The following is a 20,986-nucleotide window of genomic DNA, read 5'->3' as shown; positions in this document are numbered from 1 at the left end:
AACTGGGGTCCTTGCTTCATGATCACATTTGGTGATAACTCTAGTGAATGTTTCCTTTCAAAACTTATTTTAATATCAAAAGATCTAAACAGCAACCTAGTTTATATATGCAGTCAGTGCAATACGAGGGGCTGAATGTCCTGAAGCACTTTACAAAGCAGTCAGAGCATGCAATGCCTTATTTAAAGCCAAATTCTAGAGCTATAATATGAGACTATTTCCCAAAGAGGCGCTGGTGCTTCAGACCATCTGGCTTCATTGTAGGTAATTTTGCATGTCTACATCTAGGTCTGAAGAGTAGAAATGAGGTCTTCCGTAAATAGCAAAACCCCTTATAGCCTGAGCACCATGGATCGATGGGCGTTTTCAGGCAAGCAATAAAAATGTAAATAGGAGTGAAATTTAATCTTTTATTTTGAGAGGCTTCCTGCTCCCAATCAAGCTCATGTCCCCATTTTCTTCCGTTGGTGGTGGATGTAAGAGGAAGAAAAGGCTTGGATAATGCAGTCCTTTTGATTTTGACAAAGGCACACCGAGAAAATTTATATTAGAGGAAATAATGTCCTGTAATCAGGACCTTCACGCTCCAGAGTAAAATTGGAGTGCAACAAGGCCTTCTCTTCCCATTTGCACTAAAATTTCAAACAGCATTAAGGCCTTTTGTGAGCCGTGTCTGAGATGGAATAATTTAAACTTTAATATTAACCCCAGACCACTAAGGCCTGGTCTACACTGGGGGGGGGGTGTCAACCTAAGTTACACAACTTCAGCTATGTGAATAACATAGCTGAAGTCGACGTACTTAGATTGACTTACCGTGGTGTCTTCATTGCAGTGAGTCGACTGCTGCCGCTCCCCCATCGACTCTGCCTGTGCCTCTTGCTGAGCTGGAGTACAGGAGTTGACAGGAGAGCGCTCGAGGGGTCAATTTATTGTGTCTAGATTAGATGCAGTCAATAGATCGATCGCTGCCCACCGATCCAGCGGGTAGTGAAGACATACCCTAATTCTAGCTTATATGGAAAGCTATTATAGTGTTGCAAACTTTGCATTAGAAATAGAACTGTAAGTGTCACAGGAGAAATCTTGCAATTAGCTTTTCTGGGGGAGGTTGGTGGCTGTGGGACAATTTATTAAAAGAATGTGTCAGTGTGTTTTAGAGGCAACACAATATAGTGGTGAGTTGGGAGCTGGTCATCAGGAGACATGGTTTCTGTTTGCAGATCTGCTAGTAACTTTGAATTTGGGCAAGGCACTTCACTTCTGCACTATAGTTTTCCACATGTAGAACGGAGCTAATAATCCCCATACACGCGCAGTTTGTAAAGTGCTTTAACACTTTTGGTGAAAGGTTCAAAGTGGTAAATAATAGGTTTTTTTGTATGAGATTTTTGTTTGGGGTTTTTTGTTTTGTTTTTTAATTGTTTTGGTGATACACCCATTGCATCTCTTCCCTTCCCAACCCCAAATTGCTGAATTAATTTTCGCTGACCATGAAAATGCATTTCAGGACCTATGGGTCCTTTCATTTTTTCCCACCACTGGACACCCTTTCTGCTGCAGGTTGATATAGTGCTCTTTATCTAGTCATGTGGTTGATCAAAACAGCCTATGACAAGAATACTGATTTATAAATAATCAAGACAGAAGGGATCATTGTGATGGTGTAGTCTGACCTCCTGCATAACACAGCCCATAGAACTTCCCTGAAATAACTTGTTTGAACTAGAGCAGATCTTTTAGAAAAACATCCAGTCTTGATTTAAAATTTTCCAGTGTTGGAGAATCCACCACAGACCATGATAAGGTTCTCTCGTGGATCAGTAACTGGTTAAAAGACAGGAAGCAAAGGGTAGAAATAAATGCTTAGTTTTCACAGTCGAGAGAGGAAACTGTACTAGGACTAGTCTCGTTCAACATAATCATAAATGAGCTGGAAAAGGGGGTAAACAGCGAGGTGGCAAAATTTGCAGACAACACACAATTACTCAAGATAGTTAAGTCAAAACCTGACTGCAAAGAGTTACAAAGAAATCTCACTACACTAGGTGACTGGGCATTAAAGTGGCAGATGAAATTCATTGTTGATAAATGCAAAGTAGTGTACATAGGCAAACATAATCCCGGCTATACATACAAAATGATGGGGTCTAAATTAGCTGTTACTACTCAAGAAAGAGATCTTGGGGTCATTGTGCTCAATGTGTGGTGGCAGTCAAAACAAGCTAACCATGTTAGGAACCATTAGGAAAGGAATAGATGGTAAAACAGAGAAAATATCATAATGCTACTATGTGAATCCATGGTATGACCACTTCTTGAATACAAAGTGCAGTTCTGGTCACCCCATCTCAAAAAGGATATATTAGAATTGGAAAGGTCCAGAGAAGGGTAACAAAAATGATTAGGGGTATAGAACAGCTTCCATATGAGGAGAGATTAAAAAGACTGGGACTTCTTGGCTTGGAAAAAGATGACTGAGCAGGATATGGTAGAGGTCATGAATGGTGTGGAGAAGAGGAATAAGGAAGTGTTATTTATTCCTTCACTTAAATAAGAACCATGGGTTACCTGATTAAATTAATAGGCAGCAGGTTTAAAACAAACATCAGAAGGTACTTCTTCACACAATGCAGAGTGAATCTGTGGAACTCGTTGCCAGAGGATGTTGTGCAGTCCAAAACTATAACTGGGTTCAAAAAATAATTCGATAAGTTCATGGAGAATAGGTCCCATCAATGAGTATTAGCCCAGATAGTCAGGGATGCAACCCCATGCTCTGGGTGTCTCTAGCCTCTATTGCCATAAGAGGGGAGTGGATGACAGAGGATGGATCACTCGAGTTGCCTGTTGTGTTGATTCCCTTTGAAGCCCCTGGCATTGCCCATGGTTGGAAGACAGGATTTTGGCTAAATGGACCATTGGTCTAACCCAATATGGCCATTCTTATGTTAAATTGTTCCAGTGGTTATTTACCCTCACCGTTAAAAATGTGTGCCTTATTGCTAATCTGAATTTCTTGCTTGAGCTTTCATTGGATCATGTTATACCTTTGTCTGTTAGATTGAAGGCCCCATTGAAGTCAAATATTTGTTCCTCATGTAGGTACTTATAAACTGTGATTAAGTCACCCTTTAGTCTTCATTTTGATAAATTAAATAGATTTAGCTGCTTGAGTCCCTCACGGAGGCATATTTTTCAGTTCAGTTCTTTAATTATTCTTGTGGCGCTTCTCTGAATCCTTTCCAGTTTATTAGCATCCTTGAATTGTGGGCACCAGAACGGGACACACGATTCCAGTAGCAGTCGCATCAGTGCCCAATACAGAGATAAAATAGCCTCTCTGCTTTTACTCGGTAGTCCTGTGTTTGTACTTCCAGGGAACTCATTAGTCCTGCATTTGCTACTGCTGTGATCAGGCAAAGGTGCCACCCCCGGCGACTGTAACCCTCCACTCGACCAGGGCACAAGCCTCTTCAGCAGCTTTCCTAGCCCAAGCACCTACCCAGGACATCTGTAGGGCGGCCACCTGGTCGTCTGTCCACATTTTCACGTCCTATTACGCACTTACCCAGCAGGTCTGGGACAATGTTGGCTTCAGTAGAGCCATACTGCAAGCCGCTAGACTGAACTCTGATACCACCTCCGGGGATATTGCTTGTTAGTCACCTAGAATGGAATTGACATGAGCAGACGCTCGAAGAAGAAAAACGGTTACCTACCTTTCGTAACTGTTGTTCTTCGAGATGTGTTGCTCGTGTCCATCCCCTTACCTTCCCTCCTGCCCCTCTGTCGGAGTTGCCAGCAAGAAGGAACCAAAAGGGCATAGGGTCGGCAGCGCCTAATATACCAATGCACGGCACTCAAGAGGGTGCTACAGCCAACCCTACAAATACCACTAAGGCAAAAATCTCCAACGACTATGCACATGGGCGTGTGCACACCTAGAATAGAATGAACATGAGCCACACATCTCAAAGAACAACAGTTACAAAAGATAGGTAACTGTTTTTTGGGGGGCGGGGAGTGTACGTATTCGAGCAGTGAGTTGTAACAATAGCTAGTATGTGTGGTCAATTAAAGTGCTCATCCTTCTGTCTTTTTACATTTTAAACTTGAAATACTCAAGCAGTGCTTGAGAGCTGTTTCATTTAGATGGCATGTATTTAAATAATTAATCATCCTTAGATGTACATCTGATTATCTGCAATAGTAAAGATAAAGCTTGAGGGAGATATTTGAGGCCCGTTGGTTTTGTCTGTAATCTGTTTTTGCACTCTTAAATTTTGAATGTAGCTTCAGTATTTCATAAAAGAGCAATGCAGTAAACTGGTTGTAAAGAAAAACTGGGGTTTCTTTTATATAACCTTTCAACAAACTTTATACACTGGCAGTGAGGCGTAGCTACTTAAGGCTGTGTAGACTCTCTCCCTGGTTGAAATGGAACTGCTACATTGGGCAAAATTGTAATTTTACTTGTTTGAGCAAAGGTCTCTAGAATGGCAGAGGTATATCTGTCATTTCCTCAGTCTTCTTGAGTGTCTTCCTGTGTAGTAGCCTCACAGACACCACAATAGTCAAGACTTTTTCAATCACATGTAACTGAGCCACCATAAATCTTTTGCCCTTTGATAACTCGTTACCCCCTCGCTCTTCCATTTTAAAACCTCCACTCCAGTTGTTCTCACATTCAGATGGTTTTAAGACAAAATCAGATTGTCTAGGGGGAGTGAGCTTGTACAGTATTAATTTATATATAAGCTTAACATCTATCTACTTTGACTAAAGACTTCAGAAATACTAGGAGGATTATCATTGTGAAGATAAAGGATTGCAAATGAAAAGAAAATAAATATTTGGTTAAAGTGAACAAATGGAAAATCTAGGACACAACTCATACTTGATTATTCAATCCCTTAAAGCACTGAACTGTCTATTTTGTAAAGGTTGTGTGTGCAGGAGGGTGCTAACTTTTGTGTTTTTTATCCTTAGCACCTAGCAGCAGTGGAAGAGCGAAAGATCAAGTCCTTGGTAGCCCTCTTGGTGGAAACACAAATGAAGAAACTGGAGATCAAACTTCGTCATTTTGAAGAGCTGGAAACAATCATGGACAGAGAGAAGGAGGCAGTAAGTGCAGGAGACTAATTCTCTGTGATGTCCTAGAGCAAGCCAATGGCTAGAGAGGTCTCTGCATGTCCAAACAGCTGGTGTATTAGCAATTTCATCTGTTCCTGACCCTTTAAATATACAACTCTTGTTAGCTCACCTTGGGTATATCTACACTGCAATTAAAAACCCACGGCTGGCCGGCCCATGACAGCTGACTCAGGCTCTGGCTAAGGGGCTGTTTAACTTTGGTGTGGATGTGGATGTTCATGCTTGGGCTGGAGCCCGGGCTCTAGGACCCTGTCAGGTGGAAAGGTCCCAGATCTTGGACAGAGCCTGAATGTCTAAACTGCAATTAAACAGTCCCTTAGTGCCAGCAGAATCAGCTGGCACTGGCCAACCACTGCTGTCTAACTGCAGTATAGACATACCCTTAGAATTCATAGTTACTCATATTAAGCTGTTTAATTCACCTCTCTGATATGTCTACCCAGGATCTCTTCTGTGGTGTAAAAGAGTGAGTTAGGACTATCTATTATGCATTGGCCCCTAATTTGCCTCTTGCCCCCACCCTGTATTCATTCTGGGATGAAAATTTGCCAAGCTTGTGCAGAGATTACATCTGCTGAGTAGGGGGAGAGGAGCAATTTGTAATTCAAGGATGGCTATTCTTTCCTCCACAGAGAATGGGGTGGGGAGATGCTTTTCATACATCGCTAGGGTATGGTCTCTAGGACACCAATCCTCTGCCTTTTCTGTCCTCCCCAGGTTTTAGATCAAACACCTAGTCTGATCTTTCAGTCTGCTTCTCCAGTTCTTTTGTGGGATTTGCTCTTCCAGCTCCCCTGAGATTCTCACTTCCTCTGTGCTTTTAGTCAGTATTCTACTCAACCTGAGTAGCAGAGTGGGTACACTCCTGTGTGGCAGCATTCAACTCTCTGATCTTCACAGTGCACTTTACACTGTGGAGGAACTCCCTGAGTAGGTAACAGATCTCTGAGCTGGAGAAAGAATGGGGAGCTCCAAGAGAGGGGAGAGAGAGAGGAGAATGCAGTCATAGGCACGGATGGGAATGATGAGAAAGATGAGAAAGAATAGGAAAATGGCAGGTCAAAAGGGACAGAAAAAGGAAGCTAAGAACATGGGACAGAGGCGAGGGGGCCAGTAAGACAGTGCTCTGGGAACAAGCTCAGATTGGCATGGAAGACAATGAGTAGAGACAATGGAGGAAAAAGCGGAGGAGTTGAGCAGCAGGATAAGGTGATTGCTGATCAAAGAATCAGCATTCTGTCTTGGGAAGAGACTTAGCTTACTAGTAGGGGCTAGGACACAGGTTTAGTTTAGTTTCTGATCATTTGAAACATGACAGTCCTAATACAAATTAATAGTAATAAATCAGTGATTTTTTTGGCGGCTTCTTGAGTCTTTTGTTTTAACACTCAGTAATTTCTTTGCTGTGCACAATTAGAATCAGAAATACCAGGGAAAGAGATATTGTCTTTGCAGGATATGCAGCATTCACTGAATCAGCCTCTGACATATTGTTCAGCTGTGTTTTTTTTGAATGAGACATGGTATCCTTTTGACTACTTCAGTGGTGAGCTCAAAGTTAAATTTTTCATCCCTTTTTTTGCATATCCTGGTGGAGTAGTTGGTTTTTTCTCTTTGTGGGCAGTGTGGTGGTAACAGTAGATGAGGTTATGGGCTATTTACCTGTAATTCCTGGTTTTCTATACTTGCCTTTGTGACAGATATTGCAATAGTAGGCAATATTTTGGGGCACTATATTGTATTAAATCTACAAATGGTTTCTGTATGATTGTGTTCTACTCCATGGGGAAGGGTTACCACAGCTCCTACAGGAACTAAAAACAGTGGAATGTGATTAAGGTGAATAACTGAAACTAAATAACTCTAGAGAGGTACCATACCCTGCAGTGGTTTGCACAGACTCCCTCATTCAAGCTGGATTTTCCAGAAACTAGGAAACAAAGGCCTTTTGGTTAAAATATATAATAAGCTTTCAGGGCTTTCTTTCTGATCCAGCAAATGGTCAGGACTTTCTATCCAAGGGGGGGCCCCAACCCTTGCAGAAAGTTTGGAGAAAGAATAAATGTGCTTGCGTAGACATATCGGCATGGTAACTTGTAACTGCTGGCAACACCCTGTTCATAGTCCTTGGAGAGCATCGCATAGGGGCTGGCCTTTAGGCAGACTGGTTTGCTGAGGGTATCGCAGTGTAAGGCAGGGAGCTGTGCAGCCTCAAAATCTTCATAGAATCATAGAATATCAGGGTTGGAAGGGACCCCAGAAGGTCATCTAGTCCAACCCCCTGCTCAAAGCAGGACCAATTCCCAGTTAAATCATCCCAGCCAGGGCTTTGTCAAGCCTGACCTTAAAAACCTCTAAGGAAGGAGATTCTACCACCTCCCTAGGTAACGCATTCCAGTGTTTCACCACCCTCTTAGTGAAAAAGTTTTTCCTAATATCCAATCTAAACCTCCCCCACTGCAACTTGAGACCATTACTCCTCGTTCTGTCATCTGCTACCATTGAGAACAGTCTAGAGCCATCCTCTTTGGAACCCCCTTTCAGGTAGTTGAAAGCAGCTATCAAATCCCCCCTCATTCTTCTCTTCTGCAGGCTAAACAATCCCAGCTCCCTCAGCCTCTCCTCATAACTCATGTGTTCCAGTCCCCTAATCATTTTTGTTGCCCTTCGCTGGACTCTCTCCAATTTATCCACATCCTTCTTGAAGTGTGGGGCCCAAAACTGGACACAGTACTCCCAGATGAGGCCTCACCAATGTCGAATAGAGGGGAACGATCACGTCCCTCGATCTGCTCGCTATGCCCCTACTTATACATCCCAAAATGCCATTGGCCTTCTTGGCAACAAGGGCACACTGCTGACTCATATCCAGCTTCTCGTCCACTGTCACCCCTAGGTCCTTTTCCGCAGAACTGCTGCCTAGCCATTCGGTCCCTAGTCTGTAGCTGTGCATTGGGTTCTTCCGTCCTAAGTGCAGGACCCTGCACTTATCCTTATTGAACCTCATCAGATTTCTTTTGGCCCAATCCTCCAATTTGTCTAGGTCTTTCTGTATCCTATCCAGCCCTCCAGCGTATCTGCCACTCCTCCCAGTTTAGTATCATCCGCAAATTTGCTGAGAGTGCAATCCACACCATCCTCCATATCATTTATGAAGATATTGAACAAAACCGGCCCCAGGACCGACCCTTGGGGTACTCCACTTGATACCGGCTGCCAACTAGATATGGAGCCATTGATCACTACCCGTTGAGCCCGACAATCTAGCCAGCTTTCTACCCACCTTGTAGTGCATTCATCCAGCCCATACTTCCTTAACTTGCTGACAAGAATACTGTGGGAGACCGTGTCAAAAGCTTAGCTAAAGTCAAGAAACAATACATCCATTCAGTCAGAAAGCAGTGGGACAAGGGTCCCTGCCCAGATACATATGACAGCTGGAGACCTTACTAGACACTCTTGGAGTGGACCATCAGGGTGGGGGTGTGCAGTGGGAGAGATACAGATGCAATTCCTGTGGCACTGTGGCAGTCCTCACATGTGAATTTAATGGAATTTACATCCACATCTTAGCATTAGTCAGACTGATAGAGTTTGACAAAGTGTGGTCTTTTATCAAAAAAGAATGTCAACAAGAGATTCTTCTTTGCCTCGTATCCTCAGCTGTTTCACTCTGCATGTCTGCCTCTGACACTGATTGGCAACTAAAGAAATGGCCATAAATAAGTTGAAAAGGTTCTCTGTAGATTTTCTTATCTTTAGGGGGAAAACTCCATTATAGTGACAGCCTTTCTTTCTTTTTTCTTCATTTTGAGGCAGCCTGACATTTTCCTTCTTAACATTCTATGTATGAGTTCCCCCCTGGCTCCTGGTGGCCAAAATTCAGCTATGTGCCGCTGACACTCTGGATGTTTAGTGGAGTAATTAAATTTAACCAAAACAGAAGTTCCTCAGTACTGTGGCAGGTTCCATACCCACATGTCCATACAGCTCCACTTGAGCTGTCTCAGCCCTCTATTATAGTAAAGGTCACATGCTTGTAACTGTTAAAAAGAAATCTGCACGTGTGGCTGGGGGGTAGGAGGGAGGAGGTTTTATGCATAACACATTTTGTTCTATTTGTAATCTGAAGCTATTTCAGTGCTGATTATGTGTAATTGGAGATTCTGTTGATAGCAGCATTGTTGACCCAGAAATTGTGGTAACACATGAATGAATGCACTCTTTTTACTGTCGTGGAAAGGCAGTGTGGGAGGTAGAATGATGAACCAGTGATGGCTGCTGTAGTGTGAACATATTAGATAGATATTTATAAGTCATTTCTAATTGTGCATCTTTTTGAGGCAGCTTGAAAACATTATGCCATTCTAAATCTTTTCCTGTTGTAGATGTTTACAGCAAATGTGCTGAAGAACCTTCTGTCACTCCTGACATAGCACTTTTTTCCATTTCCTGTCACCTCCATGAGTCAAGTTGTTCATGCATTTGTTTGTGATGTGGACAGATGTGCACTGTGACCCAGGTTGAGACAATCTAATTTAGCTCCTGTATGATTTGTCATTGTCAGGTTATCACCTGGCTCTGAGAATTGAAAGGTAAATGCATGTGTACTGATCTGCCTTGATAGAAAACTTATGTGTATTGATGACAAACCCTCCTGAAGCCTAATTCTGTGGACATAACAATATGGTACATGTCTTTTTAAATCCATCTTTTTGCGCTTCTCCAGGAGTGTGGCTCAGCAGTTTCAGAGCTAGCATGTGGAACCTGCTGCGTTGGGCTGTGAATCAATTTTAGGCCTGACTTGCATCACAGCTCATGTATGTTTCACATGAGCCTTCAACTTTCATGAGTCTCTTTTGTGCGACTCTGTCTCTCTCTCGTCCCCCTATCCTTTTTGCCATCCCAATGGGGGAACTGTGTAGAGGAGAAGCTTTCATCAGCATTTAGATTTGGTGCATATTGCTAGACACGTGTTTGCATTGTGGGGAAGTTTGTAATGACATTCTACTGGATTGCCCTTTTTACATGTATTGCACCAAGAGAAGGTGGCCTGCAGATGGAGAAGCAGGAATGTGTTAGAATATGAAAGTAAGCTCCAGTGGTATCTTTTTATTAAGCCTTGCTCTCAGGGACTTTAAAGCAATTCTGCTGTGAACTGCCTGCCACCTATTGTTTCCGTTTTCACACATGCACCATTACACCATTGGTGTATTTGTCTTTTCATTGTATCAGGTTCCTCCTGGTAAAGTGTCAAATTGGTCAAGGACAAAGAAATCATGGCAGCATGAATAAACACATTGTGGTCTACATGCTGAAAAAGAGCCCCCCACAAGAGCTATGCATTATTCATTGGCTCTGGTCCCCATCTGGTTCTGTTGGTGAATGCATGCTTTGTGGCAGAGTGGTTTTTCACTCACACTTTGGTAGTGAACAGTCTGCATAATGTTTTGTGGAGTGGTGTTCTTCTAGAAATCTTAAAGTATGTTGGCAATGAGCAAAGGACTCTGAATGCAGACAAACTGTTTTTTAGACCCCGTAGTTTGTATTGTAGCTTTAAATGCTTCTATTTGAACGGGCATTTAGCTTCTGGGATGGAGAGGATGTTTTTGCTTTTACTGAAAAATCACATCATCTCTCTTTTGTTTCGTTCTTCCTGGGGAAGGGAAAGAAGAGTTTAGTTTGTATCTAGACATGCAGTTCATCTTCACAGAGCGTAACTCACCTGTGTTGAGATTGCAAAGAAACTGGGAAAAGAATTTGAGCAGCATGTCTCAGAGGCTGGCATTTGGTCTCTGATCAGCTTCCTGGCTGACAGGGCGGATGCATTTTTAAAATACGGCTATCAAGCTGGTAAACTTTATAGGTGACTTTCCAAAATCCAATTTCCACACTTTTTTGCTTTTCTTTCATGAGTAACTGAATAGAAGGGGGTTTGGATGGATCTGGTGAAAGCTATGTTGTGGTATACCTCAACTAGATTAAAACATTTAGAGGTACAAGGAAACACTTATCTGTTACTCTTTGCTGAGCTTAGAGTTAGCTAAGATTTACATATGAGCTTTTCTAACCATAATGAGAAGATCAGCATAGTAACAGCCCCATAGTAAGAAGCATCTTCTGCGGCTGACTTCATTATTCATCATCTAGGTTACTTGTTACAAAGCTTTGTACTGAAACCACAATAATGTGTTTTTAAAAAGTTTAAGGAAAAGGCAGCTGGTCCAAACATGAAACAGTATTAGCCTCAGCAATCCAAATCAATGGTTAAGGGGTGCCTTGAGGCATAGCTGTCACTCTGGAAATCTAGGCATAGAATTAGGACCCTGTATGAACTTTGTGAGCACATGTTGTTGGGGCAGAATTAGGTGGTGAAGTCTTTCCATAGAAAACTCCTCTGGTTGTATCCAGTTCCTTCTTAGTGATTGTCTTTCCCACAGTGCAACATGGCGAGGAAACTGGATCAGCGGGAGAGCGATTGCTTGCAGAAGTGAGAGGAGGTGAACGTCTACAGTCTATCTTGGGTTAAATTGTAGTTGTAGTGCCATGGGGTTCCCTGGAATGAAAACACCATGGTAGAGTTAACTAACTGCTGTGGGTGGTAACAGACAATATCCCTTTTTAATGGCACATATTGTCATCCTGAGTGGAAAATAGTGGTGAGCTAAGCAGGTGAGTTCCCAATTGGTGATAAGAACTTCTAGCATTGTGGGGAGAACTTCTTACATCTTTTCATATTTCTAACTGGAATGGTTTTTCTCTTGGCTGCAGTTAGAGCAGCAGAGGCAGCAGCTGCTGACGGAGCGACAGAACTTCCACATGGAGCAGCTGAAATATGCAGAGTTAAGGGCTCGCCAGCAAATGGAGCAGCAGCACAGTCAGAACACACAACAATCGCACCAGCATTCCAGTGGGCCTGGCATGAACCCACTTGGGGCACCGGGTCATCCGGGCATGCTGCCCCATCAGCAGCCCCCTCCATATCCTATGATGCACCACCAGATGCCCCCCCCTCATCCACCACAGCCAGGTAAGAGTTTGTAAGAGAAGATAATCATGATTGATTAAGGCCAGGAGAAGAAGTGATGACAGATGAAACTACACATCTGCTTGTGTACTTATTTAATGTAGTGTGTGTTTCATATAAAGGGTGCGTCTTCTTATAAAAGAGACCAGAATGGCTAATATTATTGTATGTTACTGCATGATGCAGTTTTGTTTGGTAACTTCTGTGACTTGGCACAACTGCAGGCTGTCTGAGCTAATAGAGCTCATATGGGGGTCATAGTGGATAACATGCTAGATAGGAGTCAACAGTGTCACACTGTTGCAAAAAAAGCAAATATAATTGTGGGAAGTATTAGCAGGAGAGTCGTAAGCAAGACACGAGAAGTAATTCTGCTCCACTCTGTGCTGATTAGGCCTCAGCTGGAGTATTGTGTTAAGTTCTGGGCACCACATTTCAGGAAAAATGTGGACAAATTGGAGAAAGTCCAGATAAGAACAACAAAAATGATTAAAGATCTAGAAAACATGACCTATAAGGGAAGTTTGAAAAAACTGGGTTTGTTTAGTCTGGAGAAGAGAAGACTGAAAGAGGACATAAGTTTTCAAGTACATAAAAGGTTGTTACAAGGAGGAGGGAGAAAAATTGTTGTTCTTAACCTCTGAGGCTAGGGCAAGAACCAGTGGGCTTAAATAGCAGCAAGGGCGGTTTAGGTTGGACATTAGGAAAAATTTCCTGTCAGGGTGGTTAAGTGTTGGAATAAATTGCCTAGGAAGGTTGTGGAATCTCCGCCGTTGGAGACTTTTAAGAGCAGGGTAGACAAACACCTGTCAGGGATGGTCTAGATAATACATAGCCCTGCCATGAGTGCAGGGGATTGGATAGATGGCCTCTCAAGGTCCCTTCCAGTCCTGTGATTCAATGATAGGGAGACACTGAAGGTCTTTGGGTTCAGAAGGTGGTGACTTGGTCAGAGCATCTAGAAAGAGATTATTTTAGCTTCTGAATTTTAAACTGAAGAGTGGAGAAGTATATATCAGGAAGGATTAACAGATGGAGTGATGATAGGGAAGGTTGCAGTAGCTCAAATATGAGAGTTATGATGTGGGACTATGAAGGAAAGAACAGATTTTAGAAATGTTTTAAGAGTGAAATGACAAGATTTGGAGGGAGCCTGTATGTGAGGAGAGAAGGACATAAGAATCCATGATAACCCAAAGTTGTGAGCTTCAGAAACAGGAAGATAATGGAGACAAATTGTAGTACTATGCTAAATCATGGCTACTCTTCTTCTGCTACTCTTCCCCTGTTACGATTAGAATAGATGGCTTCATCGGATGAGCAGAGTGATGCTCAAAGTGACCCACGTGGTTTTCATTAAATTGAACTGAAACCATGTCAATCTCTGGAGCCCAGCATTAGTCTCTTCTCTTCTCTTCCCAATCCCCTGAAAAAATGAGGTTCTTTAGAAGAGCACAAGAGAAGGTCAAAGACCAGGGTGGATCTGTGGTTTTGTAAAGGGAAAACTTCAGCTAGTTAAATAATCAGATTCATCTGAGTTACCCTTATAAAAAGGGTTACTGTATTCTTCAGTAATAGTCCAAAATATGGCATTTTATACTAGTGATACTGTAATGTTTGGAGCAAGTACGACAGGATTAGGTTCAGGAGTTTTTGGTTTTTTTTAGCCAAACAGAAATCCTTCAAAATTTGGAAATGTGATGCTCGTGAAACCAATAAACAGCAGGCAATAAGTAATAGGGAAATTAAGAAAGATGTGGACAAATTGGAAAGAGTCCAGAGGAGAGCAACAAAAATGATAAAAGGTTTAGAAAACCTGACCTATGAGTAATGGTTAACAAAACTGTGTATGTTTAGTCTTGACAAAAGATTGAGGCTGGACCTGATAGGTCTAATATGTTAAGGGCTGTTTTAAAGAGGACTGTGATGAGTTGTTCCGCATGTCCTCTAAAGGTAGGACAAAAAGTAACGTGCTTAATCTGTAGCAAGGGAGCTTTAGGGTAAATATTTGGAAAAACTTTCTAACTATAAGGATCGTTAAGCTCTAGAATTGGCTTCCAAGGGAGGTCATGGAGTCCCATCATTGGAAGCTTTTAAAAACAAGTTGGACAAATATCTCTCAAGGATGGTCTAGGTTTACTTGGTTCTGCCACATCACAGGGCTCTGGAGTTGATGACTTCTCGAGGTCCCTTCCAGCCCTACATTTCTATAATTCTAAAGTTTGTTTCTAACAACATTTCCTTATGGGCCAGCAACATATCTCTATATGCACCGTCTGGGTACCTGAGACGTGACAGGTCGACGAAACTGAGGGGAGAATCACTTATGGTTAGGAACATTAGAGAGTGTGTGGTCATGTGACCTAGTGCGCTTGACAGCATAGCCAATAGTAATTAAAAAGCATTATAAATATCTCTAATCATTTTAATCACTGAATATTTTTACTGATTGAGTATTTCTCTTTATTCAAATTCTTACATAAAGTTTATGGTTATTTTTAATTTGTTTGCTTATGTGAATTTGAATTATTTGTTAGTCCAAGTGTGGTGGTCACTGTCTTGGTGTGGTTAACCCCTTGTCTCACTGGTGGCACTGCCAAGTAGCTTTATTCTTAGCACACCAGGAGGAGGCGGCAGGCACCTACCTGTTGGGCACTGTGAAATGAGCAAAGGTGACAAATTTTGGAACTGTTCAAAGACTGTGAGGTTACCCCTCTTCTGTTTGCACATCATACAGGTGCTGAGCCAGCACCAAAATGGGGAGAGTGTGTGTGTAAAATATATATATATATAAAAAAAATAAAAGTAGCAGGAAGGCTGCAAAAGAATCAGTGGGTTTACAGGATGACTAGGTTAAAGGAAGTCATAAAGGATGTTGCTGAGAAGCTAAATGATTTGTTTGAATTTTCTTCAGTGCTAAAAATGTCATACAATTTCTTACCATGGACCAACTTTTTTCTGGTAACAATGATGAGATACTCTGAGATTGAGGTGTCAGAAGAGGAGGTGCAGAAGCAAATTGATAAATAAAAATGCAATCAATCACTGGGCCGAGATGGTCCATCAAAGAATTCTTACGGAGCTTTAAGTATGAAGTAACTGAGCTGCTAACAAAATACGCAACGTTTCATTGAAAGCAGCTGCTGTTCCAGAGGATTGAAGGGTAGCAAATGTTGTAACTATATTTTTAAAAGTAAGTTCTAGGGGTGATCCTGGGGAATTAAAAGCCTTTAAGTCTCACATCTTTACCTGGCAGTTCAGTTCAAATGATATTAAAAAACAATTTAAAAAAACCACTTGGAAGCTCATGATATGAAAAGATCTAACCAGCAAAGTTTCAGCAAAGGAAAATAGCATTTCACTAATCATATCAGTAGAGTAGTGGATGAAGAACCACTGGCTGACAAAATGTATTTGAACTTCTTAAAGGCCTTTGACAAGGTCCTACAAGAGGCTACTAAGGAACCTAAGGAGTCATGGGGTGAGAGGTAAAGTATTGTCCTGAATCAAAAACTAGTGGCTAGGAGACAGAAAGCAAAGAGGATTAAATGGTCAGTTTTCATCATGATAAAAGGTTGTTAGTAGGGGTTGCAAAGTTGTGTACTAGATCCCATATTTTAATAGAGTTAATGGTATGGAAAGAGGGTTGTGGACAGTGACTTGGCAAATTTTGCAGAAGACAAAATGTATTTAGGTCAGACAGGACCAGAGAGGACTGTGGTAACTACAGAGTCCTAAATCAGCTAGATCAATCAAAAATTCAAGGTTGACAAATGCAAAGAAATGCATTGGAGGAAAACATTAAACTACACATACATCGTACAGAATTCTAAACTAACTGTGTTGTTAAGGAAAAGTTAGCACATGTGACTCCATTTTGGTTTGGGGCCCACCATTGTTTAAATGCCAGCACATCATACACCAGGAGGAGTAATCCTTAGATATTGAATCCCTGTGAAAATCCTCCTTGTCTCCAGCCTGCCTTGACTCCCAGTATCTGGTTTTTGTCAGTCTCTAACTCCCTGTCTCTTGGCCTTGATGTGAGGCCTCCCATCCTGATAATAAAAGTTACTGATGCATGGCTTTAGGACCATGCTGTGTAATTAACATACTGGTATAGCACGAGGAATGCACCAAGCAGGGATAGGTGGTAGATAAGACAAGGGTTTGTTTATTGGCTAAGGTTTCCAATGCACGAGGGCAACATGCTTTGCTAAAAGGTATATAACCTTTGTATAATTTGCATTCAGGGTCCCCTCCTGGCTAGCAGGGGGGCACCACGCTCGAGCGTAATAAACTTAGTGTCTTTTGGGAACTCTGCAGTTGTGGACTTTGTTTCTGTGCCTCAGCCTAGATTCGAACTGTGCGTGTCCTACCAGGTGTAATTCGTAGCACTTGTGTGCGTGTCCTACCAGGTGTAATTCGTAGCACTTGTGTGCGTGTCCTACCAGGTGTAATTCGTAACAGTGTCAAAGCACAAAAAGGACCTGGGTGTCCCAGTAGACAGTTGAATGAGGACCTCTTCTCACCTTGCAGCCATGGTCAAAATAGCTACCAAGATATTAAGTTGCATAAGGAATGAGATGGTGAATAATGTGAAGAATATTATAATACATTTATATAAATCAGTGGTGGGGCCCCATCTGGAATTCTGTGTGCGGTATTGGCCATTCAGTGTTTAAAGAATATTGCACAACTGGAGGGGGTTCAGAGAAGGGCAGCAAAAATGATCAAGGACCTGAAAAAACTCTCCTTGCCGAATCAAGATCGGAAAGATGAGGATTGTTACCGTAGAAAAGCATACGAGTAAGAGGGGACATGAAGGAAGTATATACAGTAATGTTCTAGAGATAGCAGATTGGGAACTTCTGTTCCTCTATCTCATAACACAAAAACAGAGGGACATTCAACAAAATTAAAACATGGCAAATTCAAAACAGATGAAAGGAAATAATATTTTCGTACAACATGTAATTAGATGGTGGAATTCATTGCTACAGAATGTCATTGAGGCCACAAACTTCACAAGATTCAAAAATGTATTGTACATTCTATGTGGATATCAAGAATATCCCGAGTTGTTAGAACAAGTTTTGGAAGGGGTATTAAACCAGAGTTTCAGGGTTTAAGCCAATCTGCAACTATTAGAGATCAGGATAACTAATATCCGATGATCCCACATCTGCCTTCTGAGTGAGGTTCTTACACCTTCCTGTGAAGCATCTGTTATTGGTCACTGTAAGACCAAATTAGCTGGATCTTGCATCTGATTCAGTATGGCAGTTCCTATATTTCAGTTTTCTTAAGGGTAAGAATCCTTGGCCCTTTCAAGGGATTTGTTTGCTTGAGAATTCATGGGTAAAATTGACTTCTCTCCCTCTTTCACCTTCTCCCTGTAGTGTCCTTGTAGAAAGGGGATTGCTTTAAACGCCTTCAAAATCTCAGGTGGAAGTCCAGGAGTTTGCTACGATGTCCTCCTAGAAAGACTAGGAGAGTCTCCATCATTTTAAGTAGCAAAAACTCTCCAGCTACAAACTGAGAGATATAACGTTGGATAATTTTTTTTACCTTGTTAAGGGAAAATGGGATAAATCTCTGGTTTCAAGAGTGCATCAGAACTAGAACTTTATGATCCTTGGGGGCAGTCTTAAGCAAACCCAACAAGTTGCCCCCCCCCGCACCCGTGAGTCCTCTGAGTCAGTGACTCACAAGTTGACCTGAGTGGAACAGGCATAGAAGACAGCTTGTTTCTTGATTTCTCTTCCCCTCGCCACATTCTGGCACCTTGGGTCTATATTGGAAGATCCCTCAGTGACAAAGTTAACTCAACAAACACAGCATATAGACACATCTGACAGATGTCCATCTGAGACCTAGCATAACTAATCCATAAATATATCTGTCCCGATATTTACATCGACACCCATAATCATAGCACGTAAGTATTTGTGGTGAACCTCATGATAGTACGAGCCACTAGCACTTCCCTTCTCTGATTCTTAGTTTCTCTTAAATATATATTAGCAGCTGGCATTCATCCATCTGATAATGACCCCTTTCAGACCAGGTTTAAAACTGACTGCCCAAATATCTCTGCTCATTAAGCGTCCAATTTATTATTTAAGGGCTTGGCTACACTTGCAAGTTACAGCACAATAAAGGAGCCCCGGGCGCACTAGCTCACTACCCGTCCACACTGGCAAGGCATGTAGAGGGCTCTGACTCCGTGGCTACAGTGCTGCTGGTACTCCACCTCGGTAAGTGGAGTAACGTTTGCTGCACCCCTGCTGGAGTGCCGCAGCACCAGTGTGGACACGCTGGTCCTATAGTCTGCTCTGATCGGCCTCCAGAAGTGTCCCACAATGCCTGTGCTAGCCACTCTGGTCATCACTTTGAACTCTGCTGCCCTGCCCTCAGGTGACCAACCATCAGACCCGCCCTTTAAATTCTCTGGGAGTTTTGAAAATCCCCTTCCTGTTTGCTCGGCCAGGCTTGGAATGCTCTCAGCGAATCTTTCCAGGTGACCATGCCTCCAGGCAGTCCCCAGTATGGAGCAATGGGAAGGTGCTGGACCTCATCAGTGTTTGGGGGGAGGAAGCTGCGCTTCAGCAGTAGGAGTTACTATATCTTCGGGCAAATATCAAGGGACATGATGGAAAGGGGCCATGACTGGGATACACTGTAGTGCAGGGTTAAAGTGAAGGAGTTGCAGAGTGCCTACCACAAAGCCCATGAGACAAACAGCCATTCCAGTGCTGCCCCTATGACCTGCTGTTTCTACAAAGAGCTGGACTTGATACTTGGGGGCGACCCCACCTCCACTCCGAGTACCACCATGGACACTTCAGGTCAACAGGCAGGAGGAGGAAGAGCAGCAAAGCGGAAGCGAGGGTGCTGAGGCAGAGGAAGACACCATGGAATCCCTAGATGCATGCAGCCAGGAGCTGTTCTCAAGCCAGGAGAAAGGTAGCCAGTCGTGGCGGCCAGTGCTTGGGGAAGGACAAACACCAGAGGAGGTTTCCAGTAAGCAGCTTTTATTTTGGGAAGGAAGTTATTCAGTGTGGGCTCTTGGGGCGAGGAGGGTTAGGGCTGTATGCATGCCTTGATGTGGAACAGGGCATTGATTTGCTCTCTCACACCGCGGTAATCGGCCTCAGTGACCTCTTCAGAGGTCTCATCCAGAACTTGGGCAATGCACTTGTGCAGGTTTCTCGGGAGAGCCACTGTGTTCCTTGTCCCAGTAAGGCTAACTTGTCCACACCACTGTGCCGTGGGGGGCGGGGGGACCATTGCTGCCCACAGGCAAGCTGCATATGGGCCAGGGTGGAATCCGCATTGCAATAGAAGACCCTCCCTTGCTTCCCAGGTCACCATCAGCAGCGAGAGATCTTCCAGGATGAACTCCTGTGGAAAATGTGGGGACAGTGTTCCGTATAGGGGCCCCCTGCCACTGTTGGCTCTCCCCAAGGCGCACAAACCCAGAGGACAGTATAGCCATGAAACAATCAGTCACGCTTGACCCTGTGCTTACTCATCATTTTGGGGCTCCTGTGGGTTATGTGCGCTCGGTTTGGGACGGGCAAATTATGCTATTGTGTAGACGGTGCTTGCCCTTAAGTATGGGGGAATCGTTGCTCTGACTGGTGTGAACAATGCTGTCTCTGTTGAGTGTTGCATTTTGCCTTTACAGATGCAACCTTGAGACCTCAGCCGTCCATGTTATCATCGGCTGAAAGACTCCAAAGAATCAGAAACCCCATAGAAGCAAGGAACACATGTTGCATGAAGTAATGCAGTATTCAAGTAATGAAAATCTAAAGGTGCAGGAGTGGCAGGACAGTGAAAGGAGGATCCGCCAGCAGAATGAGGAGCTCCAGCGCAAAAGCGCAGTGCTCTGGCAGCAAAGCACGGATCGGCTGATAAGCATAATGGAGCACCAAGCGTATTCGATCCCGGCGCTCGTAGCCATGCAGGCAGAACACTACCGTGCCCACCCCTCCCCCACCCTTGTCCCAAAACTCTTTCCCTTGTGCCCCCATGTCACCTCCAACCCACTTTCCCCAACATCCAGGTTGTTACCACCACCAGCTGCCTCCAACACCTGTAGCTTCACCACCCATACCTGAAGACTATGACCCTTACCCTCTGCACTTATCCCCCATCACCATGCAGTATAGCCATCCTGAAGTGCAGCACTCATGCACAGCACTCCAGACAGGAAGGCTGAGTATGACAACAGGACATATGCAAATCTGTACCGTTCCCCACCCCACCCGCTTGCCCTTTCTGTTTCCCAAGCAGTTGTGTTTTCTTTTCAATAAATGAATTTTCTTTTCAGTAAATGGATTTTATTGGCTTTGAAAAAATTCTTTCTTATTGCATAAAGTAAAAGATACCTTAGCCCAGGAAAGAAACAGGCACTACAAGTCAGCGTAGCAAACACAGATTCCTGCTGACATTGGAACCACTGCATTTCACTCCTGTACAGGGCACCAGACATTACTGGTGGCTTTCAGTCTCAAATTGCTCCCTCAAGGCATCCCTAATCCTTGCAGCCCCACTCTGGGCCCCTCTAATAGACCTGCTCTCTGGCTGTTCAGATTCACCCTCCAGGTGTTGAACTTCCGAGTTCCATGTCTGAGTGAATCTTTCACCCTTCCTTTCACAAATGTTATGGAAGATACAGCATGTGGATATAACTGTGGGGATGCTGTCATCGGCCAGGTCCAGCTTCCCATACAGAGAGCTCCAGCGGCCAAAAGCACACTCCACAGTCATTCTGCACTGGCTCAGCCTGTTGTT

The 20,986-nt window shown here is 43.2% G+C and overlaps 1 protein-coding gene across 4 annotated transcripts in view; it reads left to right on the top strand.

Annotated features, from left to right (window-relative positions):
• The window catches only part of SMARCC1 (SWI/SNF related BAF chromatin remodeling complex subunit C1), a 178,314-nt gene that overhangs the window by 129,760 nt on the left and 27,568 nt on the right, over positions 1 to 20,986 (top strand). For 3 of the 4 annotated variants that reach the window (XM_073334923.1, XM_073334922.1, XM_073334925.1), the window contains 2 exons: positions 4,993 to 5,127; positions 11,929 to 12,187. In XM_073334923.1, coding sequence (XP_073191024.1) covers positions 4,993 to 5,127; positions 11,929 to 12,187 — 394 coding nt within the window. Of the gene's footprint in view, positions 1 to 4,992; positions 5,128 to 11,928; positions 12,188 to 19,874; positions 20,560 to 20,986 lie in introns of those variants that run through there. The other variant, XM_073334924.1, reaches the window with a different exon arrangement.

This window comes from Lepidochelys kempii, chromosome 2, assembly GCF_965140265.1.
Source record: "Lepidochelys kempii isolate rLepKem1 chromosome 2, rLepKem1.hap2, whole genome shotgun sequence".
NCBI lineage: Eukaryota > Metazoa > Chordata > Testudines > Cheloniidae > Lepidochelys > Lepidochelys kempii.
This window is presented reverse-complemented; position numbering and strand designations above follow the sequence as displayed.